The 26286-nt window shown below is 36.6% G+C and overlaps 1 protein-coding gene and 1 long non-coding RNA gene across 3 annotated transcripts in view; one reads left to right on the plus strand and one right to left on the minus strand.

Annotated features, from left to right (window-relative positions):
- Window positions 1–22353, plus strand: part of atg5 (ATG5 autophagy related 5 homolog (S. cerevisiae)) — a 32760-nt gene extending 10407 nt beyond the window's left edge. For both annotated transcript variants that reach the window (XM_024258284.2, XM_024258286.2), the window contains exons 7-8: window positions 5576–5693; window positions 20327–22353. In XM_024258284.2, coding sequence (XP_024114052.1) covers window positions 5576–5693; window positions 20327–20463 — 255 coding nt within the window. In that variant the 3' untranslated portion in view covers window positions 20464–22353. The remainder of the gene's footprint in view (window positions 1–5575; window positions 5694–20326) is intronic.
- Window positions 22354–24655: 2302 nt separating this feature from the next.
- LOC118599820 lies at window positions 24656–25742 on the minus strand. The gene is made up of 2 exons (XR_004949324.1): window positions 25529–25742; window positions 24656–24744 (listed from the first exon to the last, which is right to left on the minus strand). It is a non-coding gene; the product is annotated as an uncharacterized LOC118599820 (long non-coding RNA).
- Between the last annotated feature and the right edge of the window lie 544 nt (window positions 25743–26286).

Raw genomic sequence — 26286 nt, forward strand, 5'->3', positions numbered from 1 at the left:
CTAAAATAGTTTTGTAAATATCATTTCACCAAACACGAGAATACATTTCTTAAACTGTTTCCAGTGATTGTCACTCCATTTTCTACAAACCTTTCTGTTTTTCTGTGTGAACATTTTCTTTTATGTCTTTGTTTTTTTGGACCGCTCACGCTCGGGAGCGTGGCAGCGGGTGCGTTTCTGTGTGCTGACGCCACTCTGTGATTTAAAGAGCCAGAGGGGACGGCTGTCTCGCTGCACGGAAAGTGAAAATTACTATCTTTCCTTTTAAAGGTGGCTTACATTGTTGCTGGACAGGTTCTCTCCCATGTTACCGCTCCCTGACTCAGAGTTTGCTCACCAACCCCCAATGCAAAGCGAGCCGTCCACCTCCAACCAGCCAGCCAGCCAGCCGTTTGTGTTGGGCCGCTTTTTTTTTAGGGGAGCTGCTTGGGAGAATGCACAAACTGCCTTCCAGATATCTTGTAATGGCTGACTGAGACGAGGCGGATGTGGTGACTGCACAGACAATTACAAAATGCTGGGAATGCTGGGAACAGTTGGATGTAATCATGCCAGAGGCAGCAGGTGATGAGCAGGGAAAGAACAAATTCTCAGATTTACAGTAAAAAACGTTGGGAACTTCTTTTTGTGCAATCGTTTTTTTTTTTTTCCTGGCAAATACTGAGGAGCTGTTAGGATTTGAACTTTAAAATTCCTGTGTTGTCAGACCTGCCATTTCGAAACGTATCCTGTTGTTTTTTATGTTTAATGTTGATGATTAGGAGATGTACATAAAAAGTAAAATCACTTTTCAGTTTCTCCTTAAGGTTAAAAAAATGTTGTTTGATTCATATTTGGTTAGAAATGTTGCAAAATAAATTATTATAGCAAAAGCCTAAAATGAGAACAGATTATAATAATTCACCCTTTAGCAAATGGGATTTTTGGAAAATCTACAATCTAATTAATTATTTGTGTGATTCTCAATTCATCATTGTTATATTCCGTATCAGATCTAAAACACAAATTCGGTTTCAACAAATTTTTATTTTTATTTTTATTTATTTAATTATTATGAGTTTATTTATTTGTTTTGTCGGATTTGATTCAAAATCAATTAAAATTCCCAACTAAAACACATTATTTTATTAAAAATATCTATTTTTAAATTTTACTACTGATATAAATGAAAAAAAGTAGTAAAATTCTATTTTTTTACTCTGAAAACTACTGAGTAGTTATTTGCCTGACAAAATATAACAATTATATTAACAGAAAAGAAATATATTGATTTGCAGAATTCCTATTTAATATCATTAAAGATTAGACCAATAAGAAACTGAGTAATTTAGGGTTTTAACCCAGTCTCTCTTAAGTTTTTATTTAAATTAGATTTTTAATTGGTTTAAGTAATGTGGGCTATGGTCAGAAGTGGTTTGGAGTCTGGCCTGAAAACTAAAAGAACTGGAAATTAATTTAGCAGAGGAGTATCCTGGAGTTCCGTGGAAAGGCTTTCTCTAAATGTAAAGGGATTAACCGTGGTTTACCCGTTCCCATTTCTTCGCCTTCAATTAGATGGATTGATTTGGCTCCGTCAATTAGTTGACATCTTGAGTTCCTCTGCTCTTTTCACTGGGTGCGTATCTTTTCACCTGAGAACTAATCACCTCGCTCTCATTGCGTTGCCATGTGCTGCTGTGCCAGCTAAGGTGTCACAGCATCTGAAAAGAAAGTGTCTCCATCCAAACAATATCATGCATCTCCCCTGAAGGATCGATGGCTCCTTCTTTGTGCGCTGACCGCCTGCATAATTCATGTTTAGCCACTCAACAATGCAATGAAGTAGCTGTCACTTAGTGCACTCTCCCTGCTCCGGGTCTTGGCGATGATCCTGCACGAAAGGCCGTGCTTCCTGTCAGTGACTCAGTTTTTCTGTGTAACCTGAGCAAAGCCTTCGCGCCTCCGCCGCCACCTTCTTGTTGCTGCTTCGCGCCTGGCTTAGCGGTGTGTCGTTACTAGAGGGTTACTTGATCCAGCTCGTCATCGGTTTCCTTTTCACAGGTCCATGATTAGGCCATATAGTGTGTCGGACTCTCCGCTTGACACCTCAGGTTGGGTATCAGCTTAGCTGTATCTGTCTTGTTAAGAAGACAGCTCTGCCATTGTCCGGTGATTCTCAGGAGGTAAGAACAAACCCAGAGTCTGAAATCGTCTAATCTTTTTCTCACCTTTCAGTAGAATTCAAGGGTAAAAGATCAACAAGTTTTAGAAACAACAGAAAGAACTTTTACTGTTTCCAATTTGTAAGATAATTTATCTGCTCTACAGTTTCCTGATACTCTTATTTTGAAATTTGCTACCAGATTTTAGTTCCAACTGCGTCAAACATTCCCCTTCATTATATTCCATCAGTGTGATAATATCTCTTAATGACACACAACCAATTCATACAAATATCTGCTGCATTGCCATTAAGGAAGGTGATTAGCCAAATGGCACATACACAGTGGGTCACCAGCTGTCACTAACTCTGGGATGGTGTCAGGCTCCCAGCCTTTTTATCTGAAGCCCTGATGACATGGGTGACTCTGTGGCCACCAATGAATTTTTAACTTGATTCTTAACTGATAGGGAGGTGAGCGTTTACAAAGAGCATCCTTGTTTCCTTGCCAAAATCAGATTAAGGATTCGGATTTTGAAGGAAGCAACACTGCCATTCAATTTCCACATTAATTTAAGAGTTCAACTTTTGTGTGAGGTCCAATATAAAAGACGTTTTTCCTCAAGGGGTTTGCACCTCTGCAAAGGAATTCTTCTTTCATTGTTAGTGAAAGTGCAACTATTTATTTTTAAGAGGATTCACCTTAAAAAACCAAAGCCCAAGAACCCACAGAATCATAACCTCCCTCCAATCAGGACACATTTACACCTGCAACTGGAAATGATGCCAGTGCCAGTCAATGTAGAACTTGAGTTTGAGAAATACCTTAAGCTACTCTATAACTCTAATACTCTGTATGTCTCGCTGGACATGTTGGAACCCGTATGTACAGTCATCATTTTTCCAAATATAGTTTTATAGTCTTGGAAAGAGGACTCTGTACTCCTGAGTACATGGTGGAATTTGTAGACGTTTTTTTATCCTATGTTTTTAACTTATTTTTCATTGATTTTCTCATTTTAATTTACAGACAGTGAAAAGCCTGAACTTCTACTGTTTCTACTGGAGTTTCTTTTTTCCACAACCCTTTATTTGACCTTTTCCTTCATATTATTATATTTTATATTATTTATCAGAGGAATATGATTCTAATCAGTTTACTTAGGAAAAAAGTCTGTTCTGCTTTTGTTTTTTACGTTTTTTATGATCCATGTTTTGTAACTTACTTTATGACTTGAACAAATTGTTTTTTAACTTTGTTGAAAGTGAATCTTGTTAATTTAAATAAATATTTATAAAACTAATCATTAAATTGTTTTAAATGTGGTGGGTAGTGAGGCACAAATGTGTGTTTAATGACATTGCAGACCAAACATTACTGAGAACTTTTTTATTCATGAAGCCCTCAGGTCAGAATCCATTACCAACTCTGGACATCATTTACTAGATGTTTTTTTTTTTTTTTTTGCCGGTAATTTCCCACCATGTTTCCCGTATTTCTCACTCATGGAATGCTGCGGCGAAGTCTCGAGCGCTGAGTGTTGTCCTGAGGATATTTGCAGCATACGTCACATTTGTTTAGGCGTCCCATCGTGATTTACTCCGTTTACATTTGAGGCAATTAGCAGTTCTCAGACCAAGCTGCATTCTGGTCAGCAGCAGGACGGACATCACTTCCTAGATGTGGGGATAACGGAGGAAGGTCAGAGGTCAGGGTTGTGTCATCTTACTGTCATAGAGATAACTCACGATGTGGGAAAAAGATTTACGTTGATACATCAGTCTCACTATTTTTCTGTGACTCCTTTGCGTCACTTGTTTAAAAGCTTTTGATTTACATGATTTACGAATTTTAGTTTAAATTAACCGCAAAAACACTTCAATCAATCTTTTCCTGCAGATCATGTAAGGTATTGGCTTGTCTTTAACGCAAAAAACAGAACCAAATCACATACACTATCCTCTCTATCAATCTATCTTACAACCTCAAGGAGTGCCAGATGAGCTTTTAGTCTGGGTAGAACCCTTCTTGTTTGCCAAGTACCGGCTAAAGCAGCTTTTAATGACTTCCAGACTGATCCTGATCAGTAAAACATGTCAGCGTCACATGAAACATCTGTAGAATTCTTGCAGATTGCTAAATAACGCATTCTGAGCAGTTGGGCTCATCAAAGAGCCACATTGTCAGCTTTTCATTCACAGGATTTGCGTGCTTAGAGTTATGGATTCCTCCCATTCTTTTAACCCAATGAACTCCATTTATCATCACAAATATTCACGAATTTTATCTTGGAATATTAAAGCATTTTTACTGGATTTTTTGTTCGCTCCCTAAAACTTTACTACTCTTTAATGCCACATATTGGCTTAGTTAATGGTTTGACAGCTACCAAAGTCCATATACGAAAAGTCAGAGAAATAGACAAAATAAATATTTAACAATAAGGCAAACTTTGAATCTCAATTCTCCAGCCTATAGGTTGCAATCAGCTGTTTTTCTGAGATCAGTTTGGACATTAAAATTCTAATTTATTGTTGTAAAACCACACACTCTCACATAAGGAAAGAAAAACTCGTTACCTATATAAATATCTAACATTTTAGGCATCCTTGCTTTGGTCTAAACAGTAAAGCGTAAATTCACTCTATTCCCACTCTGATGAAAATAATTTTTTGGGGTGTTTTTAACGTGTTCTTGTGGGATTTTGCTGATGATGAAGGACATAATAAAGAAAATTAAGCTTAAAATTGCATTTCTGAGTATTTTTTTATATATAAATTGTTGTGTATTAGGAGCAGATGAAAAAATGCAGGTGGAAGAAAACTTGCTATGAAATAAAAGCTAAAATTCTGATGCATCCAATCGTAGACGACTAGATCCATGTACCCTTTTTTTATTTTACCTTTTTTTTTTTTAAATTTTATTTTGTTTGATCTGTCATCTGGCTCAAAACTGTACGGTCGGATAGCTCCAATATTGCTCATAATTTTTTGGTTAGATTTAATGCACCATTTTTCTTGGTTGGAGGAGGGAGATTGAGGGTCATAGAAAAATGACTCAGGTTTCTTACATTTTGGCTAAAACGACTTAATCAACATATAAAACCACTGGGAAAGCGTTTAAAATTAGATCAAAAGTTGATTGGAGTGGGTCTTTAAATCACCTTAATCAATTTATTTAACCTGAAACTCTATTCTTCAAATCATAAAAAGGAAAGAAAACCAAACTTAATAAAGAAGATTTCTATCTAATGCTTTTCATAGCAATATTCCAGACATATATACAAATAAATGCAGTACCAGTATTTATTACTGCTTCATCCACTTTCTTGTCTACTTTTATTACACAGATTGTTTTTAGGAACCCATTTTCTAACGTCGTCTTCTATGTTTTTGCCTAACTTTACCTGTGAATTTCCTGTCTTTTGTTTCTAGACAACAAGCGACAGACCGTTCATCCAAAAACTGTTTCGGCCCGTTTCCACGGAAGGCAATCCGCACACGCTCTTTGACCTGCTGAAGGAGATGTGCCCAGACGCTCTCACAAAAGATGGTAAGAACTGTCATACGTACGCTCACACAAACTGCACAGAGAAAGCATCCTAATCCTTTGAAATGAAAGCCCTTAACATTGGGTTCGTCTCATCAAACATAACCACAAGTTGTTATTTAAGCAGTCTATCAAATCAGTATTATTTTTTTTTATATATTTTCTCCCTCTTGTGCAATGAGAGGATCTTCCCTTCAATTTGTATCATTGTATTAATTTTTCGACGTTGGACATGTCTGAGATCCTTGCTGCCAAGTAAAGCAGGCAGTAGAAAACGGATGAAGGAGAATACAGGCAGCTGCCATAAAAAGTGCAAGACGATGTGAGGAGAGAAGATGATGTGCAGCTGGGAAGTGAGAGTAAAACTCAAAGATGAAATATAATACAGTTGTTTCACAGGACGTGTTAGACGCTTTTAAAAGAACAAGGTTCCATCACTTTTTGGGTTTTTAAGGATTTTCAAATGCAGAATTTAGTTGACAAGACTCAGCTTTTTTCGTGAACCTACATATTTGTTCTTTTTCCAATTGTTTTATTTTGTCCTGCTTTTCATAGTTTCTGCACAGAAATGCTTCATTTTCTTATATTTTTTTATCATTTCACAGAGTAACATAATATCTAGTTAGACTGCTGACTTTTACAATTGATAAAAATATTTATAAGAAATAAATAGCGTGTCTTCCTTTAAACTCAATAATTTTAGCCTAAAATGTTTTTTATATCCGTGTGTGTGAAGATCTTTGTTTTTTTGCTTTTGGTTTTAGGTTGAAAAAATGTTTTCATTACATAAAGCATTTTGTGTAACAAGTCTTTCATAAATTTATGATTTAATTTACTCAAGAGATACTTTTTTAAAATATATGATCATATTTCAAAAGCTTAGTTTATAATTTCTGCTAAAAGAATAGTTGTTTTTATTTAATTGTACAAACCATTAAACCTCCACAGGGACTTGACTAAAACCACATTTTTAGGAGACGAAAATGGTTGGTAAAAGATTATTCTTTTTCCACAAGGCTATGAGTACAAAAACTGTAAAATAAAAGTATCCTGTGCCTTTCTGTCTGTAACTTATGCTGAAGCTGCTTTTCTGAAAAACAAATTTGGGTGTTCCTTGTCTTTTGTACCATGTCTTGAAACATTGCTCACACTTGTGTTGCTGTTTTAAAACACACAAAATCTTAGCAACACACGAGATGAAAAAACGTTAAAGAAAGGAAAGAAAAACAACATAATTAATCTAACTTATTCATTGCCAAAACTAGTCAAGAAAAGTGTCAGAAAGAGGGAAGTCCAACAAAGAACCTGACTCATTAAATGCACAAAATAAAGCGAAAATAAATCGGTAAATAAATCCATTTTTATGAAAGTGGGTTGTGACATTAAAAAAAGAAGGGGACTCCTGCTCCACACTGTGACGCGTCAGACTTTCGTTAGGAAGGATTTCCGGCGTAAAGCCTGCATGAACTGCTTTGTTGTGGCAACTCTGTGAAGCAGCCAAAAGATTCAAAACAGGAGAAAACCCAAGTAAAGAAGAGTCAAAAATATTTGATGTTTTTCGTTAGTAGAGGAGTAGATTTATTTTAAGAAATGGTGAAAATAGCTGCTCACTATGTCTGTTTCAAAAGCGTGCACGTCTACTAATTATTACACGCTTTCATTTCGACTGAAGTTCTTTGGATCTGTGGCTTACAGTGGACTTACAGCTTAAGCAAAGGACGATGAAAGAAGAGATGAGGTGAGAGGGATAAAGAGAGGGCAAGCTGCAGTCTAAACAGACAGAGTCTGCAGAGGAAGAGAGGGGAAGTAGATAAGCACACAATGGTGAGTTGGTACAGAGGACCCGCACAAGACTCACCTGCAGAGAGGCGACAGAACCATTAACGCCTCCCCTCTTTGTCCGTCCGTCTGCCTGCCTACCCGTCTGTCTTACTCTGTCTTCCTCCTCTTTGTTTATCTGATGCTCTCTTTCAAATCAAAGGCTGAAAAGTTGTGTATTGATTTTGAAGTCCTACGTTATAGTACAATTCTCTTTAATGGGGGTAATGTAGGAGGATTTAGACTTGGGTCTATGATGCACGTCTTCCTTTGTGAGACAGTTCACACGTGTTTGCCGTGTCCTATTTCCATGCATTAACAGCGTATAAAATTCTGTGTGATAAAAAGCAGAAAAAGATTTAAAGAGAAGAAAAACGACTAAATGCTTCATCAGAAAAAATAGATTTAAAAAATATTTAAAGTGAATCAAAATCAAATACAATAATCTCTGTATTGGCACATTTAATTGACAAGTTATTCCTGTAAAAAATACTAATTTTAATACTTGCATAAATAAAGCATTAATAGATAGTTGTGACTTTTAAGTATGTAGAATTTTTTAGCTTATATTAATTCATAACTATGTAAACTTAGTAGAACTGAGCTTAAAGAATCTATTGGTAATATTTTAGTGTTTGACATCATTCTATGTTACAAACTTTTAGAAAAAGTTTTATCAAAAAATACTGTTCTGAATCTGTCTTTTTCTGTTAAAACTGTTTTGAAACTGTAAGCAAAGTCTGACATGAAGCAAAGAAAAAAGGATGAGATATCTTGTATTGCTTAGATTTAGAGATTAGACCACAGTATACATTTTAAATATTATTGTTTTTATTTCAACTAAAACAGGAGATTTTTTATATTTGGTTGTATAAAGTAGGTGGACCGGGTGTCTTTGAAGGACAAGAAAAAGTACAAGAATTTAAAAAAGGAAGACATGTTTATGTCTTAATTAAACCTCTGACTAACTCAACCCGGTCAGTTAGTTGGAAATGCTCGTTCCATGTTTTTATCTAGTTGAGCATAACCGGTCAGGCAGTGTTTCACGTGTGTTGGACCTGGGTTTTTACCCTGATGTAACACAATGTGGATGAATTTTCGCTGGAAAGATTACACATACAGCAGGTATGAAGTATACAGAGGTATGAGTAGTATGTTGGCATTTAAAGTCCCAGAGAAGGAAATAATTTGAGCAGGAAATCAGTTTCCTTCTTTTGCTTGTTTATCAACAGTGACGGCTGATTGCGCAAGAAAAGAATAGCTGAAGTCGCGTGTGCTTTAACGCTCTCTTCCTTTTTGTTTTCTCAAGCCAAAGTCCAGTGTACAACAATTTATAAACCACTTAAAGTTTGTGTTCCAGCTCAAAACTGAAACATTTTGGAAGATTTGTTTGTTTGTTTAGGGCACCAGCTGGGATCCTTTTTAAAATTTGAATCAAAACCGTCGTTAAAAATCCTCCATTTGCCATGAAATTTGGTTGTTGATTACAATCAAGTATGACCAAAGTTAGGGCAATTTAAGACTTTGTTGTGGTACGGAAGTAGGATGTAAACCAGCCAGACTGTAAAATCTTGAATTTTTCTCAGTATAGATTTGGCACCAACATAATTATTTGAGGCTGTATTTTGTTGTCTCATTAACAGTTTAGCTACCATGCAGATGTTTTTCTTTCCAATAGCAACAGCAAAAGGATGAGAGACAAATGCTACCACAGAAGAAACACTTTCACTTTGTTCTTTTGTAACTTAAAACACTTTAGCCTGAAATTCCAAAGCCGAATGATGTTTACCGTCTGGATCGTCGGAAGAGAAACTGTGTGAAAATAAGCAACAAAAAGGTTGTGTCAGAATTATCTTACTACTTTATGCACTATAAAAGGAATCCACCATTTTGTAGGGGTGTCTAAATCCACACGATGGAGTGTTTCTCTTCCAGGATTGACAGGCGATGTACCAGGACTGTTAAGGAAGAATTTGCTTATCTAACTCTACATATTTGAATAGTGTTCATCCAGATAGAACTAGGGGACGGGTGGGGGCGAGGTCCATAGCCACGACGAGCCGGGGGTGAGGTCCACGGCCAAGAACAGGAGCACAGACGATCCACATGGAATCGGAAATCTCTCCCACTCCTCGAGAGAGGAACAACACATGAATTACACTGCACCAAACAGAAGCAAAGATAGCTAAATAAAATAAATAATAAAGAATAGAGGAGAAGAAAAGTAAATGAGAATAGAGGATAGAATCTCAGTGCACCATACTTTCTCCATCTTAAAACTTCTAGCAGCCTACTAGCAAACTAATTGTCATGCATCTTAATAGTAAGATGCATGTGGTATGACACATATAACATGGTAAAAATAACAATGATAGAAAATCTAAACTTTTTAGCTTATCAATATTAATCTAAACCCACTAAGCCACAGCAGCAGGGAGAATCGGTTGCTATGGTCTGGTTTATTCAACCAAGTTCTCTCTGCTGAGTTTCCCGGGGAAATATGTGTAATGGATGTAAATAGTAAAATAGCAAATTATTGACTGTGTATGAGAACTGTACCGAGCAACCCCTCCCTTCTCATGTTCCAAAAGGAAAGTACCTGCAAGCTCCAAGAAGTCAAAATCTCTCAGACTTCTATAGAGAAATAAACAACTTTTAATCAGTCATTATATTTGTTAGAATAATCATTTGTGCTAAACTACAATTTTTAACAGGTTCTTCCTATTTTTTTCATGATATTTTTCTGTAGTCCAAGTTATTCAAATTATAAACTGGCTAATCAGATGCCTCAATAAAAGTATGTTTTATTGATTCTCATGAGCCCACTTTCTAGTGGTGGGGGTATGGCCTTCCAACAAGCTCACTCCTGATTGTCGAGAGAGGTCATCATCAAAATGTTGACTCAACCAACTCGAACCAATCACTGCTTCTACTGATATCGTCTGGTTCAAACATGGCAACATCCCTATTGCAAAAATATCGCTTCTAAATTTAGTTATTTTGGTTGGAGCTGCAAGTAAACCATTTTCTATGGGTGGCATCACTAGGCGCTCACCAGATTAGCAAATATAGCCCACAATGCATAATGTAGACCACAATGCATTGGGTTTGAATGATTTGTCATGTGAAAAACATGTATTGGAATTTATTTTTTATAACAAATCAAAGTTTTAATGGCTTTTCATGGCTTTGAAGCATTTGTCAGATTCTCCCGAGCCCTCTTTCAGTGGAGGGGTGTGGCCTTCTAACATGCTTTCTACTGATTGCCATAGAAATATAGACTCAGGCCAATCAGGGCTCACTGAGGATGTCTGGTTCCAACATGGTGTCGGACATATTGCAGAAAAACAGCGACTACATTGACTTCATTTGGTTGGAACCGGAATCAAGTCATTTTCTGTGGGTGACATCACACTCGCTCAGTCCAGTTCTCTTATACAGTCCGTGGTTAAAATCTATAGTATTACATAGTCTAGCATAATCTAATCTTTTACTAGGTCGGGAATAGTGAGGGAATTTGGTTATAGCCTATGCTTTTACTATCTCGGCAAAAACTTTTTTTTTTTTTGAGTAGTTAGCATTAAAGCTACACTTTGAATCGGATGTTAGAAAAATGGAACAGCTGATTAAATATGTCAGCGTTGGTTCAAACGTTTTTTTTCTAACATGGAAATGTCACGGTCTTTCCCTCATTCAATGCTCTGTCATGGTTTCCCAGCTTTTTAGCAAGTTGTCTGCCGTCCGCTTCAGGCAGCATGGCAGCCAGCCAGCGCTGTGACATTGCTGAACAATAACTGCTGTCAAACTATTAAGATCTTATTGAAAGATTCTTTTAAGCATGTTGTGGATGGTTTTAATGACACTGATCCATTTCAGCCCACTTCTTCTGAGTTTACTTAATCACCAGTGAATTTATTGCCAGATTTTAAGGTTTGCGCTAAGCTTGCGTGACAATACGGTGGAGTCAGAAATATCCTCTTACCCTTTTTTTTGTTTGTTTCTTGCCGCCTGTAGTTTCCCTGATCTAAGACTCGTTTTTTTTACTCTTTGATCCTATATGTTTGTCTGGCAGGTTGTCTTCAACATCTTCCCTGTCTGCCGTGGACGTCTTTCATGTCTTTGACTTTAAATCTCTGCTTCTCTTTTTCTCCTCCCCCCAAAGTGGAGTCTGCCAGCCTGCTTGGTTGATCAAGGTGAAAGTGCCCCTTTTGTCTCCTGTCATTTGTTTGGTTTCCTCGAATGGTAGATGAGTTGGGTGATAGCCAGGGATTATGGTGGCGTGTTTGGATTAGAGATCCCAAGTCGTATGTTCTGGGCCTGTGTGAGGTGGTGTGTGTTTGCGACCTTAGACTTTTTTTTCTAGTCCTCTATAACAAAAAGAGAATCAGGGGGTCCTCTTCCTCTTTGTGATCTTTGAAAGATCAAACAACTTTTTTTCTCTTTCTTTTTATTTTAAGAAAACTACCCTGTGTTATGTCTGAGGGAGGCTTGGGGTTGACCCTGCGGGACCCAGAAAGCAGTTGCAGAAAACAAATGGAGTCTGCTTGATTTAGGAACTAAAAAGAAGGGGATTCCCAAAGTTGATCTCAGGCTTTGGCCGAAAAGTCTGTGTTGCTGTGAGGCTGTCCCCACGCGATGGAAAACTAACCCAAACATTAGGTTCCTGTAAGCAGCGGTCAGCGCTGACGGGTACTGGAGCCGCTTCGTATTTGTCATGTTTTCTCTCTGAAACCAGGTGCGTTCTTGAGCAAGGCTTCAGTGGCGTGAAGATTGGTGCAGCCCACGCAGGCTAAAGGCTCGTACAGTGTCTTTGCTTGTCAGAAGTTTGCCAAATCATGAGGAAAAAAAAAAAAGTCCCACATCGATTATTGTCTGTGAATAATCAGAGGAAACCCCCCACATCACCACGACCCTCCCCACTCACCCACACAGCCCCACCCTGACTCCTCCCTCCCAGCTGAAGGCAGCATCCACACGGTGCTCCTCCCACGCTCCTCCATCTCAGTCACATCTGTGGTACAGCCCAGTCACTGCTGGCATGCTCCTCTCCTCTGAGCCAATACGGTGCTGTTATCAAGCAGTACGGCTCACTTCAGAGGCTGCAGGTTTCAGTGGCTGTTTTGATACAGCAGACAGCGGGTTATGGTTCATGTGTGGAGGCGTGTGAGATGTGCCCCTGCAGGGGAATTCAGGATGGCTCGAAAGCCTGCCTGATGACTAAGATGTTGATCAAATGTAGTCAATCTTTTGCTTTCTAATTCTGTCTGAATAGTTTAACCGTAAAAAGGCTATAAAGCTTCTTATTACTTTGGAGGAAATAGAGAAACTTCGTTGAGGAAGACTTACCCGATTTATTTGTGGACTGTTCCAAACAACAAAATGGAAACCCATGAAAACAACACTGGATTCTTTTTCTAATTCAGATTTTGCTTTGCAAGAAGAACTTTAAAATGATCTGCAAGCACAATAGTTTAAATAAATTACAAGTTTTGAGACTTTGTTTGTTTTAGTGTATAAAAAAACAAAATGCAACAACATTTAATTTAACTTGATTTTTTAAAATTTTCTTCAATTAACACGTTGTTAATTGAAGAAAAAAAAACACACGCAGACAGGTAAATCACTGAAGCAATGATAAAATTACTCACTAATTATATATTTTTTCCCTGTACTTTACATCCATTAATTTAACCACTCCACTTCTACAAAGCAATAGCTAAACACAAACAAAAAATGTTTTAAATTGTTCTACCTCTGCCTTGAAACCTTATTGAGATACAAGTTATGCAACAAAAAATGAATTACAATACATCTACTTTTGTACATTTAAACTACGTCAGAGTTATGTAATATAGTATGCATAATGTCAAAGATGTAAGTATTTTGCAAAAAATAATCCATCTATCCATGGATGGATGGATGGATGGCAAGAAATGATAGCACAGGGGAAATCTCAATGCAAAGTTTTAGAAAAGTGATTCTTCATCCTATTCTACAGTCTTAAAAACATTACATTTATGAATTTGGAAAAAATATTTTTAAAAAGTCTTGAATTTGGATTTCTAAGCCTTGAAATTTGTGCTTTTTGAAATTTTTCTGCTTCATATTTCTTGTCAAAAATGACATTTTTTAATAATTGTTTTGATCAAATCATGGATATAAACAGCTGCAAAACAAATCATTATGCATAATACACTGAATGTGGACCATTGGTTTAAAAAGCATCACAACACAGACCATAAACAACAAAATAAGAAGCTACAGTTTTGATCATAAAATGGGAATAAAATGTGAAATAGGCTTAGAAAATGGTCTTGAAATGTATGGCCTTATAAAGGTCTTAAAAAGTCTCAAATCTAACTTGAAGAAACTTGTAGGAACCCTGTGTAGCTTTGGGTAGATTAAAAAAAAAAGGTTAACAGGATAAAATATTTTTTTTCTCTGGTAATCAGTGGGATACAACATGGGTGTGAATGGTGGAGTTTTTCCAATAAAATCCAAATACTCTTTGTGAAGAATTCAACAAATTAGAATTTTGGTAAATGAAAAAACAACAGTGTTGCTGGATGCTAAATGTTGTTACTGAAAACATCTTTTTGTAGCAGTAAATGATCTAATTGCTCAGGAAGCTATCTCCATTCTATTAAATTGTTTTCTATTAACTTAATCCTCAAATGGGAGCATTGGCTGCTTTCCAAGCAAATTTGAGTCCAAAGCGACAAATCATCGACATTTGTCTCTAGTAGTTAATTCTGTCAGACAGTCAGTAAGAGTAGCCAGTTCCTCTGTCAAACTCTTTGGCTGTTTGGAAAGTGAAGGCTTGTGGTTTTCCTAAGCAGTGTTTGGCTGTGCCTGACTGTAAAAAATGTCATCTTGGCCAGCCGTAGTGTGCCACTAAACCGCAAGGCGTGTGTTAGACTCGGGAAGCAAATTTGTCAGTTTTTCTTTATAGCTGCAATGGAAAAGACAAGTTATTAATGATGTAATTATGGCTTGGAGGAAGGCCACCGATCATCTGCGAGTGCAGCCCAGTTGGGCCGCCCGCACACTTTCATGAAGCTGTTAAACAATTACGAACGTTTTTGAGGGGTTTTAAGCTACTTTCTTAAATCCCTTTAAGAGTTACAGACGTCTTTTTTTGTGCAGGAAATTGTTGTCGTCTTAAAGATGCAACGAGTGAAATCAGAATTTGTATTATTTTTTCACGATATTTTTACTTCTTGATTCAGAATCAATCTCTTTTTTCACAAGCTGAACCCAACATTCTGTTCTTTTGTTTTTAATATTTTTGTCTTTTAATTGTTTCTATTGAGAATGTACCGACTTATGAGTTTAAAAGGTGCATGTGGTATACAGTATATGAGGCAAATCTGGAGAGTGCAGGTGACAAAGTCTGCACCACAAGTAAAATTCTGCCATGGCTAGGTTGTATTTTCACCGTGAAAAGGTTCCAGTGCTGGCAAGCATAGAATATCTGAAGGGGGAGCACCTGTGGCATATTGTGGTCGCATAACACTCAAAGATGTACATTGAATAGCTCTCGACCATTTCTGTTCCCTCGCAGCTTTTTGACTTGTGAGAGTCTGGGGGACATGATTTGTTGTCTCTTCTACTGTGGTTGACCTTTGTTATGAGGCTTTTTCAAAGGCTTATCAGCCACTCTGCTGTTCTCGCTGCATGTTTAAGCAGAAATTATGTTGATGAGAGAGAAATGATGTCTTCTCTACCACATTGGGGCCTTGTCCGAGATAACCTTATTGGTTCAACCATTTTGCATGAAGACAATTTTTAAATGTGAATTGTTTCTATTACCATGTATAGCTAAATATTATTACAGTTTTATTTCTACAACTGATTATACATATAGTGTTGGAAGCATCACTGACGGAACATATTTTAATCCCATTAGTCTTTCATAGCCAATTGTGAGCATCAACTGATGCATGGTTGCTGTGTGTAAATTCTGCAAGACTAAGGTGTGGAGCAAGAAGTTATCCGGTCAGAGGAGACGGGACACCGGACACCGCCCCTGCCTCCATATTTCTCAGAAGTAAAGACAATAAGCAACTGTCAGTTGAGATGCACAGAAGGATAAACAAGGAGAAAAAAAACGAGGGCATGACCGGAAAACTCTGTTTACCACACAAAGCTGCACTGTTTGAGTTAGTCAGTAACGTTGAGCATTTATTTGATTTCTTTGCTGGTAATTGTATAATACTATTGATTTTAATGTGTTCTAGACACTGTTTTTGAGTATTTAACGGTCACACTAATTTAAAACTGATCCAGATTACAGCACACGTTTGATATTTTAATCAATTGTAGAAAAACTGAAAAGGAAAACATTAGCATAATTTTGGCATTTCTGTGACTTTTTATTGATTGACATCAACAAATTTGATTTACAAAAAGAAAATCTAGTTAGATGAAAAGTGTCATTCTTTTTTAATGTGGGAAATTTATGTATTAAGGAAAAAAATGTCAAACCTGCTTGATGTTGTGTGAATACAGATTTTCCTTTCTTTTTTTATTTTGGAAGAGTTGACTTCCTCCTGTCGAATCAGGAAATTCTATTTACAGATTGTTTATAGTTACATGAGTTTTGTGTTCCTCAAAAGGTCAAACAGAGACTTTTTGTAACTAAAAAAGCATGTTAGTTTTGCAACTATTATTAAATAAATACCAGTGTCCCTGAAAATTTGCCTTAGAGAAAATACAAAGATACAAAAAAAGTCACACTTATCTGAATTTTTAATTAAGATCAATCATCGCTGCTGTAAGCTTGGAGATAAACAAAACAAAAATGAGAGTAAAATTGGGAATAAATTGGCACAAGTTTCTCTTTTATAGATTTTTTTTCTTCTTTTAGATTAAATAAATAAAGTTTAGGGTTTTTTTTCTTTTTTGGGAGGGTAGTGGCTCAGGTGGTTGAGCTGGTCGGCGGTTTGAACCCCACTCCCTCCAGTCAATTGTTGTTACGTCCCTGTGGAGGGTGAAGTGGAACCTCCCACTGTAACTCGACTGATGTGTAAATGCATATGAAATATGAAATTCACTGATTTAGTTAAAATATGTTAAATTGGGTACAACATTTGATTTCTTTCAGTTAGTTTATTTATTTATTTATTTGTCTTTAACATTACACTTCCTGTCATAAAAATAGTTAAAAATTGTCAAATTGAGTTAAAAAATTACAGAACTTTCAGTCCTCTTTTCATCCAGTAGGGCAAAAAAAAGTGTTCCAATATTCCTGACACATTGCCCCTGTTATGTCACTGGGAAATTGAAATCCTTTGGGGTTTTTTTTTTCTTATGTAACTTCTAAAATGTTTACAGAAATAAATTAAAAACTTTAAAACATTTAACTGATACTTTATGTCAGTTTGAAGGAAATATTTGCAAAAAATATTCGAGTAGCTGCTGTTTGGTATATTTAATTTGGTCTTTTATGTAATGGAATAAATCTAATGTGGTAATAAACCATTTCTTTCAGAAATATAAAGATCTTTGCACTGTCATTAACCAGTGTTTCCTTCATCATCTCCCCATGTTCCAACACTCCGCCTTGTTCTTCATTTTCTTTCATGTGTTTTTTCCTTAAGAAACTTGTCAGAAATATAATCGATAAAGTTTTTCATTGCAACGCTTTCCGATTGAGCTTGTAGATAGACAGTAAATTATAAAGGTGGAAGCTTAAGGGTGAAGTCTTACTGGAAATGAGAAGATGATGCAGCAGCTGTACAGTCTGACAGCATGTTTACGTGGGAAAGGTGTCTCAGATTGTCGCTCTAATGAGTCTCAGCTGTTCTGATGTTGCAAAAATGGTTTTTCTTCTTCAGCGTTCTTCGGATTACTCGACGGGTCGCCGTGGGCTTGTGAACGGAACAAATGTGCGTGAGTGATTTAGGCACAAAAGAGTTTTGCGATGACCCACACTGATTTGTATTTGAGTATGCTGTGGGGCCATGTTGGGGGGCGTGGCTCATGGTGAATTTCCCCCACTTTCTCGTAATGACACTGTAGTATACCTACTCCACCCACATCTGCCTGCCTGTTACCAGGCAAGGCCCAAAGGTTACTGCTGAGTAACAGTGTCTGTACAGGTGTGTGTGTGTCAGTGAAAGTGTTTTTATCAGTTCTGCTATCAAAAAAAGAAGGGTCACACCTTTTACTTTCTGTTCCTCAGAGCTGAACATCATGATCTTTCAGTGTTTTGCTGATCTTCTGTTATGAGCAGCTCCAGCTCAATGTTCTGACAGGAATGTATCCTTAAAGGGGCCGAGAAAAAAAATTACATTTTTACATGTAAAAACGTGAAATTTGACTTTCTAAATAAATTATTAGACATTATGAATTCAAAAATTCTCTTTTATGTTTTTTTAGTAAAATTCAATACTCTATGCTGATGTCCTTAAGTGTTTTTTGAGAATTGTGTCTTTTTAGTTTTTTAAATGCATTTTTTTTACTACAAATTAGCATATTATTAAATGTAATCAAGATGTAAAACTATCTAGAGTAAATATTTTCCTCCTTTACGCTGATTTTACTTGTCTTTGTGTTGGATTTGGTTTTCAGTTGCAAAAAAAAATAATACATAGTTTTCCTTTGTTGACAGACTGACTTTGCACTGAAAATGATTTTTTTTTCTTTTACTAGAAAAATAAAGAAAGTAGATGTGAATGCTTCCACAACTTTCCGTCATCAAACTTCTTAATCTTGGCACAGACATGCGATCTAATTTAACTGATAAAACGTGGCCATTTCCCCCTCTGACTGGCAGACAGGCCTTCTTCAGCTTCTGAATCTGCATAACTATCGTTTTCAGAGAATGCTTGCAGAGAGCGTGTCCTTTTTCTGGCCTCAGCCTTTGCACATGCACTTGCACGTTTGTCAGTCACTTGGCAGGTGTGGGGTGGAGCCCTTTCTCAGGCCGTCGGTTTGCGCTCTGCCTCAACTGTCCTCTTGGTATTACGTGTGCGCTAAAATGTTGCGTGCGCTCTGAGTGAAACAGAACAGCTTGGAAATAGATGTGTGTGCCAGTGAGTCCGTTTGTGCAGTTATTGTGTGACTGAGGTCAAAAATAGGTAAACGGTTAACGGTCCTTAACTACCGGCCTTTTGCATGCATGCTTTTAACTAGATATGAGATCATAAAAATGCTAAATCATAGTTTAAAATGGCTAAAAAAAAGCAAATTTACAATTAAAAACGTTAAATTAAAAGCATCAAAGATTTTTAACCGATAAAATTATGGACGGGTGATATATCAGTGCCAGTATCACCATCAGCCGATATTTGCATAATTTGAGTTTATCAGTTTCGGTCCAAATGAAAAAATGTTTTAAATGTATATTTGTTCCGAATAGACCCTTGGCATTGAGAAGCTTTTGCTTATAGTCGTAGGCAGTAATTGTTATGACTGTTATAAGGTGTATTTTATTTTTGATATGGATACACGTTCCTAATATCCCCAGTAAGTTATGATTTACACTTACTGTATGTCTAATGCTCAGGAAATGGTCTAAATGTTTTTCAAAGGTTTAAAGTGCTCCACTTTCCTAAGAGGTCACGTCATGTAAGTTAAAATGGTCAAGTACAATGTGATTGTACAGTATAAGAAAAGTTGTGCATATCTAATAAAGAAACAAAAAGGAAATCTAAACTTTGTGTTATTGTAGATATTTTAAATATCGACGTAGGCAAATATCGGCCACAGTTGCAGGGGAATATCGGTCATCAACATCGGCTGTAAAAAATGATATTGGTTCATTATTGATTTTTCCTAAATAAAATACATTTTAATCCAGAGGATTTTTAAGTCATTAAACATGTTTTGCTTTTTGGAACAATTAAAATATTAATAAATCCCGTTAAAATGTATTTGATTTGTGTTGACGTTTTCAAATAGAGATACAACCCAGTTCTATATCAAACAGAAAATATAATTTAATAAAAGCTTGTATGTTTTTTCAAATTTTGACGATTTTTAAATGTATTTTAGGCCCGATCAAAACTGTACTCCTTATAAGGAAAACTACTGTAGTTTAGTTATTTAAATAAAGTAAGAAAGGAAAACAGAAGTGGTTGTAGTACTTTGCATAAATGGCATGAGCAACTCTCCTGCACACTACATTTCCCAGAATACACTGTAGCATACTGCACTTCCTCCTGCACATGTACACGTTTCTCTGACTTGTGTCCAATGTTGAATGACTACCATTAAGACAAAAGTCTTTGAAGGTTGTCTGATACTCTAAACCTTTTTATAAATTTGACGTTTGAGAGTTTCAGGTTCTCTAAATGTTCTTTTAATTATCATCTTGGGGTTAGAAAACATGAAGGGGTTAAAAAAAAGTGTTGCTTGCAGCAGGTTTTTTACTGGTCATTATCGTTTGGCGGTACACACGCACACATACTCCCACGCACCAAGAGTCAGAGTGAAAGGTAAAAATTCAAATCCAGCCAGTTTTTCATACAAAAACAATAACTGTCACTTGATTCTGCTTCAAAACTGAACACACAGACTCATTTTCACACTTGTACTTTCCTTCCTCTTCCTGCCATCCACCACAGCAGTGGTATTACTGTCATGTCTGATGTGGTTGCTCTCACCTCATGCAAACATCTCGTTGCTCCTCACTGTAGCTCCCTTGGGTTTTGTCTTTTTTTTTTTTTTTTATAGATCATTCTTATTTTCTGTTTTTCTTGTTAAAACCAGCTTTTTTTTTTTTTGCATTTTCAGTTTGTGATCAACACGATGGGACATAGTTACAGTTTTCCCACCATGACTTAACCAACCGTCTCCTGTTTTCTGTCCAGGCGAGGAAAAGCGTTTCCAGGTGGTGATCCACGGAATCGAACCTCTGCTGGAGACTCCTTTGCAGTGGCTCAGCGAGCACCTCAGCCACCCCGACAACTTCCTCCACATTTGCATCATCCCCACTCCCACAGACTGAGGCCTCACAGCTCAGTCAGACCAACACGGGGTTGCAGCCCCTGGTGGAGACAGTGAACTAAAAGTCTCCAACCTTGAAGGTTGGACGTGAGGTATTTAAAAAACCTCTTTTTTTTCCCCCAACGCGGCTGCTTTTTGCTCTCTCCTGTCACCTCTACATCTCTCTGCTTCTCAAAAACTTGTTATAAGACAAAATTAACTTCTTTGAGCAGAGATGACAGAACGAGAGGACCACCTTTTTCCTCTTCAAGCGGCACATCTTTTCTTTCTCTAAATAAAGAAATCATCACAGGTTAAAGGAAATGAAAGGTTTTCTCTTTCCTGCTGAGCATCCTCCTCCTGACCTTATCAAAGAAGACGAAGAATACTGGTTGTGATGCATCAAGTCCTGCTGACGTTGCCTTAGTTACTGCACACTTGCATTCCGATTTACAAGAACCACTGAGTTTACACTGCAGCTCACAGAACTGTAAATCCATCAACTGTAGCATTAATGTTCAAATGCTTTATTTGTCTCAAATCAGATGATATTTTTCAGCATACCCTGAAAATGTTTTGGTTTTATTCTAAATATTTTCTCTGCAAAATCCTTCATAAATTCAGTTTCAAGTGTTAACCCTTTAACTCCTGTGGCGTAGCTGGTGATGCTTAAACGCAAAATCTTTAACATACTGTAATTTTTTAATTGTCACCACCTTCAGAATCTGCTGGAGTTACGTTGATTGTGGTAACAATTAAAAAATTACAGTAAATTGAAGAACATAAACACTGGCGCTCCAGGGTTAAAGGGTTAAGCTGTGGTTTTTAGTCTTAATAAGCATCAGAAAACTGTTTGATGTTGAACACAATGTCCTTGAGTTCCATTTTTTTCCATTTGTTTTTGTTCTTAAATTGCTCACATGGCGCCCACTTGACAGTGTAAACCCATGAGGATTTAAAACGAAGCAAAATAAATAAGAAATGTTTGGTTTATGAGTTAAAAGAGGCCTGTAGTTTTCTGTTTTAGAAAACAAATTAAGCAAAAATGATGAAGATTTGAACAAACTTCAAGCTGTTCTTAAGCTTAAACATTTTTAATGTGGGGATTATGGGAAACAAAAACATGTTCCCAAACAGGTGTTGATTTCTCTCCATCTCTACAACACCTCCAGCTGGTTTACTGTCTGCTTTTTGTGAGATCTGGCTCAAGCTGCCAAATTTAAATGAGCATCTGCTTTTGATTTATCAAAAAAAAAACCTCAGCTAAGATGACGAGACTATTAGCTTTAACGCGCTGCAGCCAAGCTCTGCTCTTGCTGTGTACGCCTTCATTTAAAGACCCACTCCAACCATCTAAAATTCCCAGTGGTCTTTTAATTATGATAATGCAGTTTTTAAGCTAAAATAGTTAATTTAAAAAAGTGTCATTTTAAGGACATAGTTTCTGCAGAGTGGCAGTATTTCATTAGAAATTCGCCCCTAAGTCGTGGGCGGGACCGTTGGCCCCTCTTCCTCTCCCCGTCGCTGAGAGCTTGAATCATTAGGCTTGAGGGTTGGTCCAGGACGTTTTCTACTTCACGAAAAAGCTATTTCTCAAACATTTGTTTCCCCTCTGTTCCTGTTTGACAAGAATTTGAATAAAGAAATACTCAGAAATACAATTTTAAGCTTAATTTTCTTTATATATGTCCTCCATCATCATCAGAATATTGCCACAAGAACATGTTAAAAATTTTCATTGGAGTGGGTCTTAAAGTTTTTGTACACCAACAAAAGTGACACTTACAAATAAAGCATTATTTAAATGACGATTTTATACTGACACAGATTACAGAGTGATGGGTGTAAAATAAGTTCAAGTTCTGACATGAGATAAGTTTGTTAGATTAAATAAAGTTTCTTTACACTTTCAGCTACATCTTATTGCTTTATTTTTTTGTCTGTAAGGTAAATCATAAAAAAGCTCTATAAAATACAAATTATTATGTGGTTTTACTACTAAATGCAAAATCTGGAATTTCAGTAGATAAGTTCACATTGCAAAAACAAGTCAAAAATTCTTAAGAAGCATCAAAATCTGACATTGGGGTATGTAAAATGGTCATATCAAGAATTCTCATTTTAAGAAAAAAAAATCTAATTTTCTTAAACTAATGTGTTAAAAACATTTTTGAATAAGTTTTTTTTTCTTCTAACACTTTTTTCTTTATAAGCGTCGTTTTTTTTTTTACAGTCCATGCTTTTTTTAATTAATGAAAACAATTAAACACATTTCTCCTTCTGATTTATATGACTCTTGAAGTCTGGAAAATGGAAAAAATGTGTTCACTTTAATTATTCTCAGACAAATGTCAGTCACATTCTACGATCCTCCAAAGCGTCTCGCTCAGTGAAAGTGTTTTTTTCCCGTTTGAACTGTCAGACTGAACTAAACCAGACTCTCTTCTCTTGCCTCTGGTGTTTTACCGCCTTTTCACTTTATTCATCTCAAAGAGCATCTCTCTCTTTTTATGTGTTTTACGGCTGACACTCGCCCTCCTTCTCGCTCTTCATCTCTCCTGGTTAATTATCTGTTGGCATCCACTCGCTGCTAATGAGACCGCTAAACTGTCCAGACGGGCCTCGGGCTGCTGTGTCATTCTGTCTGTGTTGTGTTCAGGGAGTTCAACTGTATGCTCTGAGTGTGTGTGCGTAATTACAGACATCATTTATAGCCCCCCCTCGTCCCCCTGCAGGTGTGTGTGCGCTGAAAGATTTCCATTCCTGTTTCCACACACTCGCCGGGCTGTTGCCACAAAGCCGGTCTGCAAATTTAAAGAATATGTTGTGTGAGTGATGTCACACATCATGTCATCCCGTCAGGCTTCCTCATCCGCCGCCAAGCATGATGGGACGACGGGTTTATGGCGTTGACTCAAGAGCCGGCGCTCTGAGTTTAAGTGTGAGAAAATGCGGCTGTGCGCTGGGCTCGGGGCGCAGTGATGAAGAGTCTGCCTCGCTCTGTCATCTCGCTGACACATGCTTTAATGGGATTTCCTGAGCCATCATGTAAACCCCGTACTGTACAACACGCCGGGGCGGCCGCCGCGTGGGACGCTTGCTGAGGTGTGTGGGTGGAATTAGTTAAATTGCAAACAGGGATCTATTTCCATCTCTGGTTAGCGTGTTTGTGAGTCGAAAACTTCACTTTTTCCTCCATGTCGTCAAATTAACATTTGAATGAAAGGAAACAGAACCAAAAGCTGGCAGAAAAGACTCACGTCTGTTTACTTTTCTACCAAAGAGCAACTCAAACAAGGATTGATAATGATACAAACTCTCACACATCTCTGAAAACTCAAATATTTAAAGCTAAAATATTGACACATTACTCACATTATCATACAATATTAGTTTACTTTGATTTTAGACAAAACCTCTTTAAATACTGTCTTTAAAACAATTATTACTATTATACACAAGGGTCAAATGGAAGACAAACTTAAAAACTCAAGCGTCCAAACCTCCAAATTAGGAATTTATAGCAAATAATGTTTGATGTTGGTGAGGGTTAAAACAAATGTATTCTCCCAATCTTTAAAACATATAAAATCATTAAATTGACATCTTCAAAGAGCTTATAAATTAACATTTTGCTTGATTGATCATAAACTTTAATATGTCATTTTATTATTATTATTTTTTTTTTAGATTTGCAGGGGAAGAAATTCCAATCGCTGATTTAAACATGTCACTTTTTGACAGTATTTTCCTTTAACAGTGACACAAAAACATTCAGAATTTCCAACAGCAAAAAATGATTTTAAAAAAATGTTTTGATTAAACATTCCTAATTTTTTTTTTCGTTTGACACATAAACTGTACATAGAGAGAACTGAACGTTCCAAACAGGAAGTACCCGTCCCAGAAAGCCAAAATCCCATAGACTTCTATTCAAAAATAAACATCCATTAATCAGTCATTCTGTTTGTCAGAATAACCATTCTTGCTCTGGTGTTTCTTATTAACATGTTCTTGCTAAACTTTTTATTTTTTTCATGCTATATTTTCTTTTTCAAGTTACCAATCAGATGTCTCAATAAGAGCATGTGGTGCCCGCTGGCCCCACCTCAAATGTTCAAAGAGTTTGACAGATTTTTAGACCAATCAACGTTATTTGGTCCCAAAATGGCGAAATCGGGCGATATCCGTGCGGTAGAAAAATGGCGACAGCCTTGTTTCGTCCATCTTTATTCTTGTCAATGGTTTGACACTTTTATGCTGTGGGAAATTGAGTTTGTTCTGGTGATCCATAAGTGCTTATCTGAAAGACACAATTAGAATTTGTTTTGTTTTTTTAATTAACCAAACCAACAACAAAAAACAAAACAAATTATATACTGTACACACACAAACATATAGCAAACTTAAGGTTAATTAATCGTGTTAGGATGTATAGTCATGACAAAACTTAAAACTTCATGACATTTTTATGCTCTAGCACTCAATAAAAGTTATTTGACAGACTGGTATTAAAAACACATTTTCTAATTGAATTGTTTCTCTTCTAAATAGTATCATTGTCAGTATTTCAAACTTTTATGGTTCTACCTAATCTGCAGTTCAGCTAGTTTCTGAGTTCAGCTGTTGGCACTCACTCAGGCTTTTATCCACAGACGGTGCAAACCAAAGTGAAAACATTCTCCAGTTTGTGCCAATAAGTATCCAATAAAATCCACACCAGTTACCGGATGACTGACTTCCACCAGATTCCGTGAATCCCGCTTGTTTCAGTCAACACGCTTTACCGTCAGCTCAAACCGCAAACTTTGCTCGGCATCTTCAATCATTCATAAAGTTTTCTGCCTGATTCTGCAGAAAGTTTGTTTTCAAATCTCTTTCCATAATTATAAGTAACTGATTTTTAGGAACTAGTTTATTTTTTAAAAATCTATTTTTTGGTGAGCAGCTTCAGGTTTTTTGAGTTACAGTTTTCTCCACCTGGTTCAAACTTAAACCTAATAACCACAAACTAGATCTTCAGCGTCTGTCCCAACTCAACCTGGTCCTGAGAAAGGACAAACAAGTGCATGCATGCACAAACACACCGTTCAGCTTTTTTATGCGTCTCTTGGGGCCGCGGAGCTCTGTTGTGGATCAGACAGCAGTGCAGAGATCTGAAGATGAACACATGAGAGCGATTAGTGATGAAGAGGAAGTCACGATCGCATACCTCATCTGAGGACACAGACGTGTTTGTGCAGAGACGACATCTTTCTCAGCAACCACTTCAGACATCTTTAGATGCAGTCCTCCTTTCTGTCGCCCAACTGTTAATGGACTTGTTCATGCTTACTTTGAGCTTTTACACAGAAGCTGCAAGATTTTTTTTCTAAGAACGATAACTATTTTGAAAGAAACTTTGTTTTTATTGAAATGTTGTTTTTTTTTATGTTAAAAAATTAATAGTTTCAGTTTTTGATGAGAAACTAAATAAAAGTTGCCTCTTTAATAGATCTGTCTTTGTTTTGCTTTCTTTGTTTATTATAGGTAAAGATTTTTATAATTTATTGTCATTTCTTTAAACACATTAGACAAGATGATTTTTTAGTAGATTTTGATAAGTTTTCATTTATTTAATTATGTTAATTAAATTGTAGAGTTCTTGAAATTAGATTTTAGCTCTGAAATTTCTGTTTTGTATCTTTATAGCATAAAATAAATTATTTCTATGTATAGAAAACATTTCTATTTGAATGTTGTATGTTTTTAAAACTCATTTGGCTTTATTAAAATAATTTATTCAATGTTTTTTAAGTCCAACTCCATTTAAAAACGATGTCCATTTAAATACTTTTTCCAGCAT

Source organism: Oryzias melastigma, linkage group LG16 (assembly GCF_002922805.2).
Source record: "Oryzias melastigma strain HK-1 linkage group LG16, ASM292280v2, whole genome shotgun sequence".
Taxonomy (NCBI): Eukaryota; Metazoa; Chordata; class Actinopteri; order Beloniformes; family Adrianichthyidae; genus Oryzias; species Oryzias melastigma.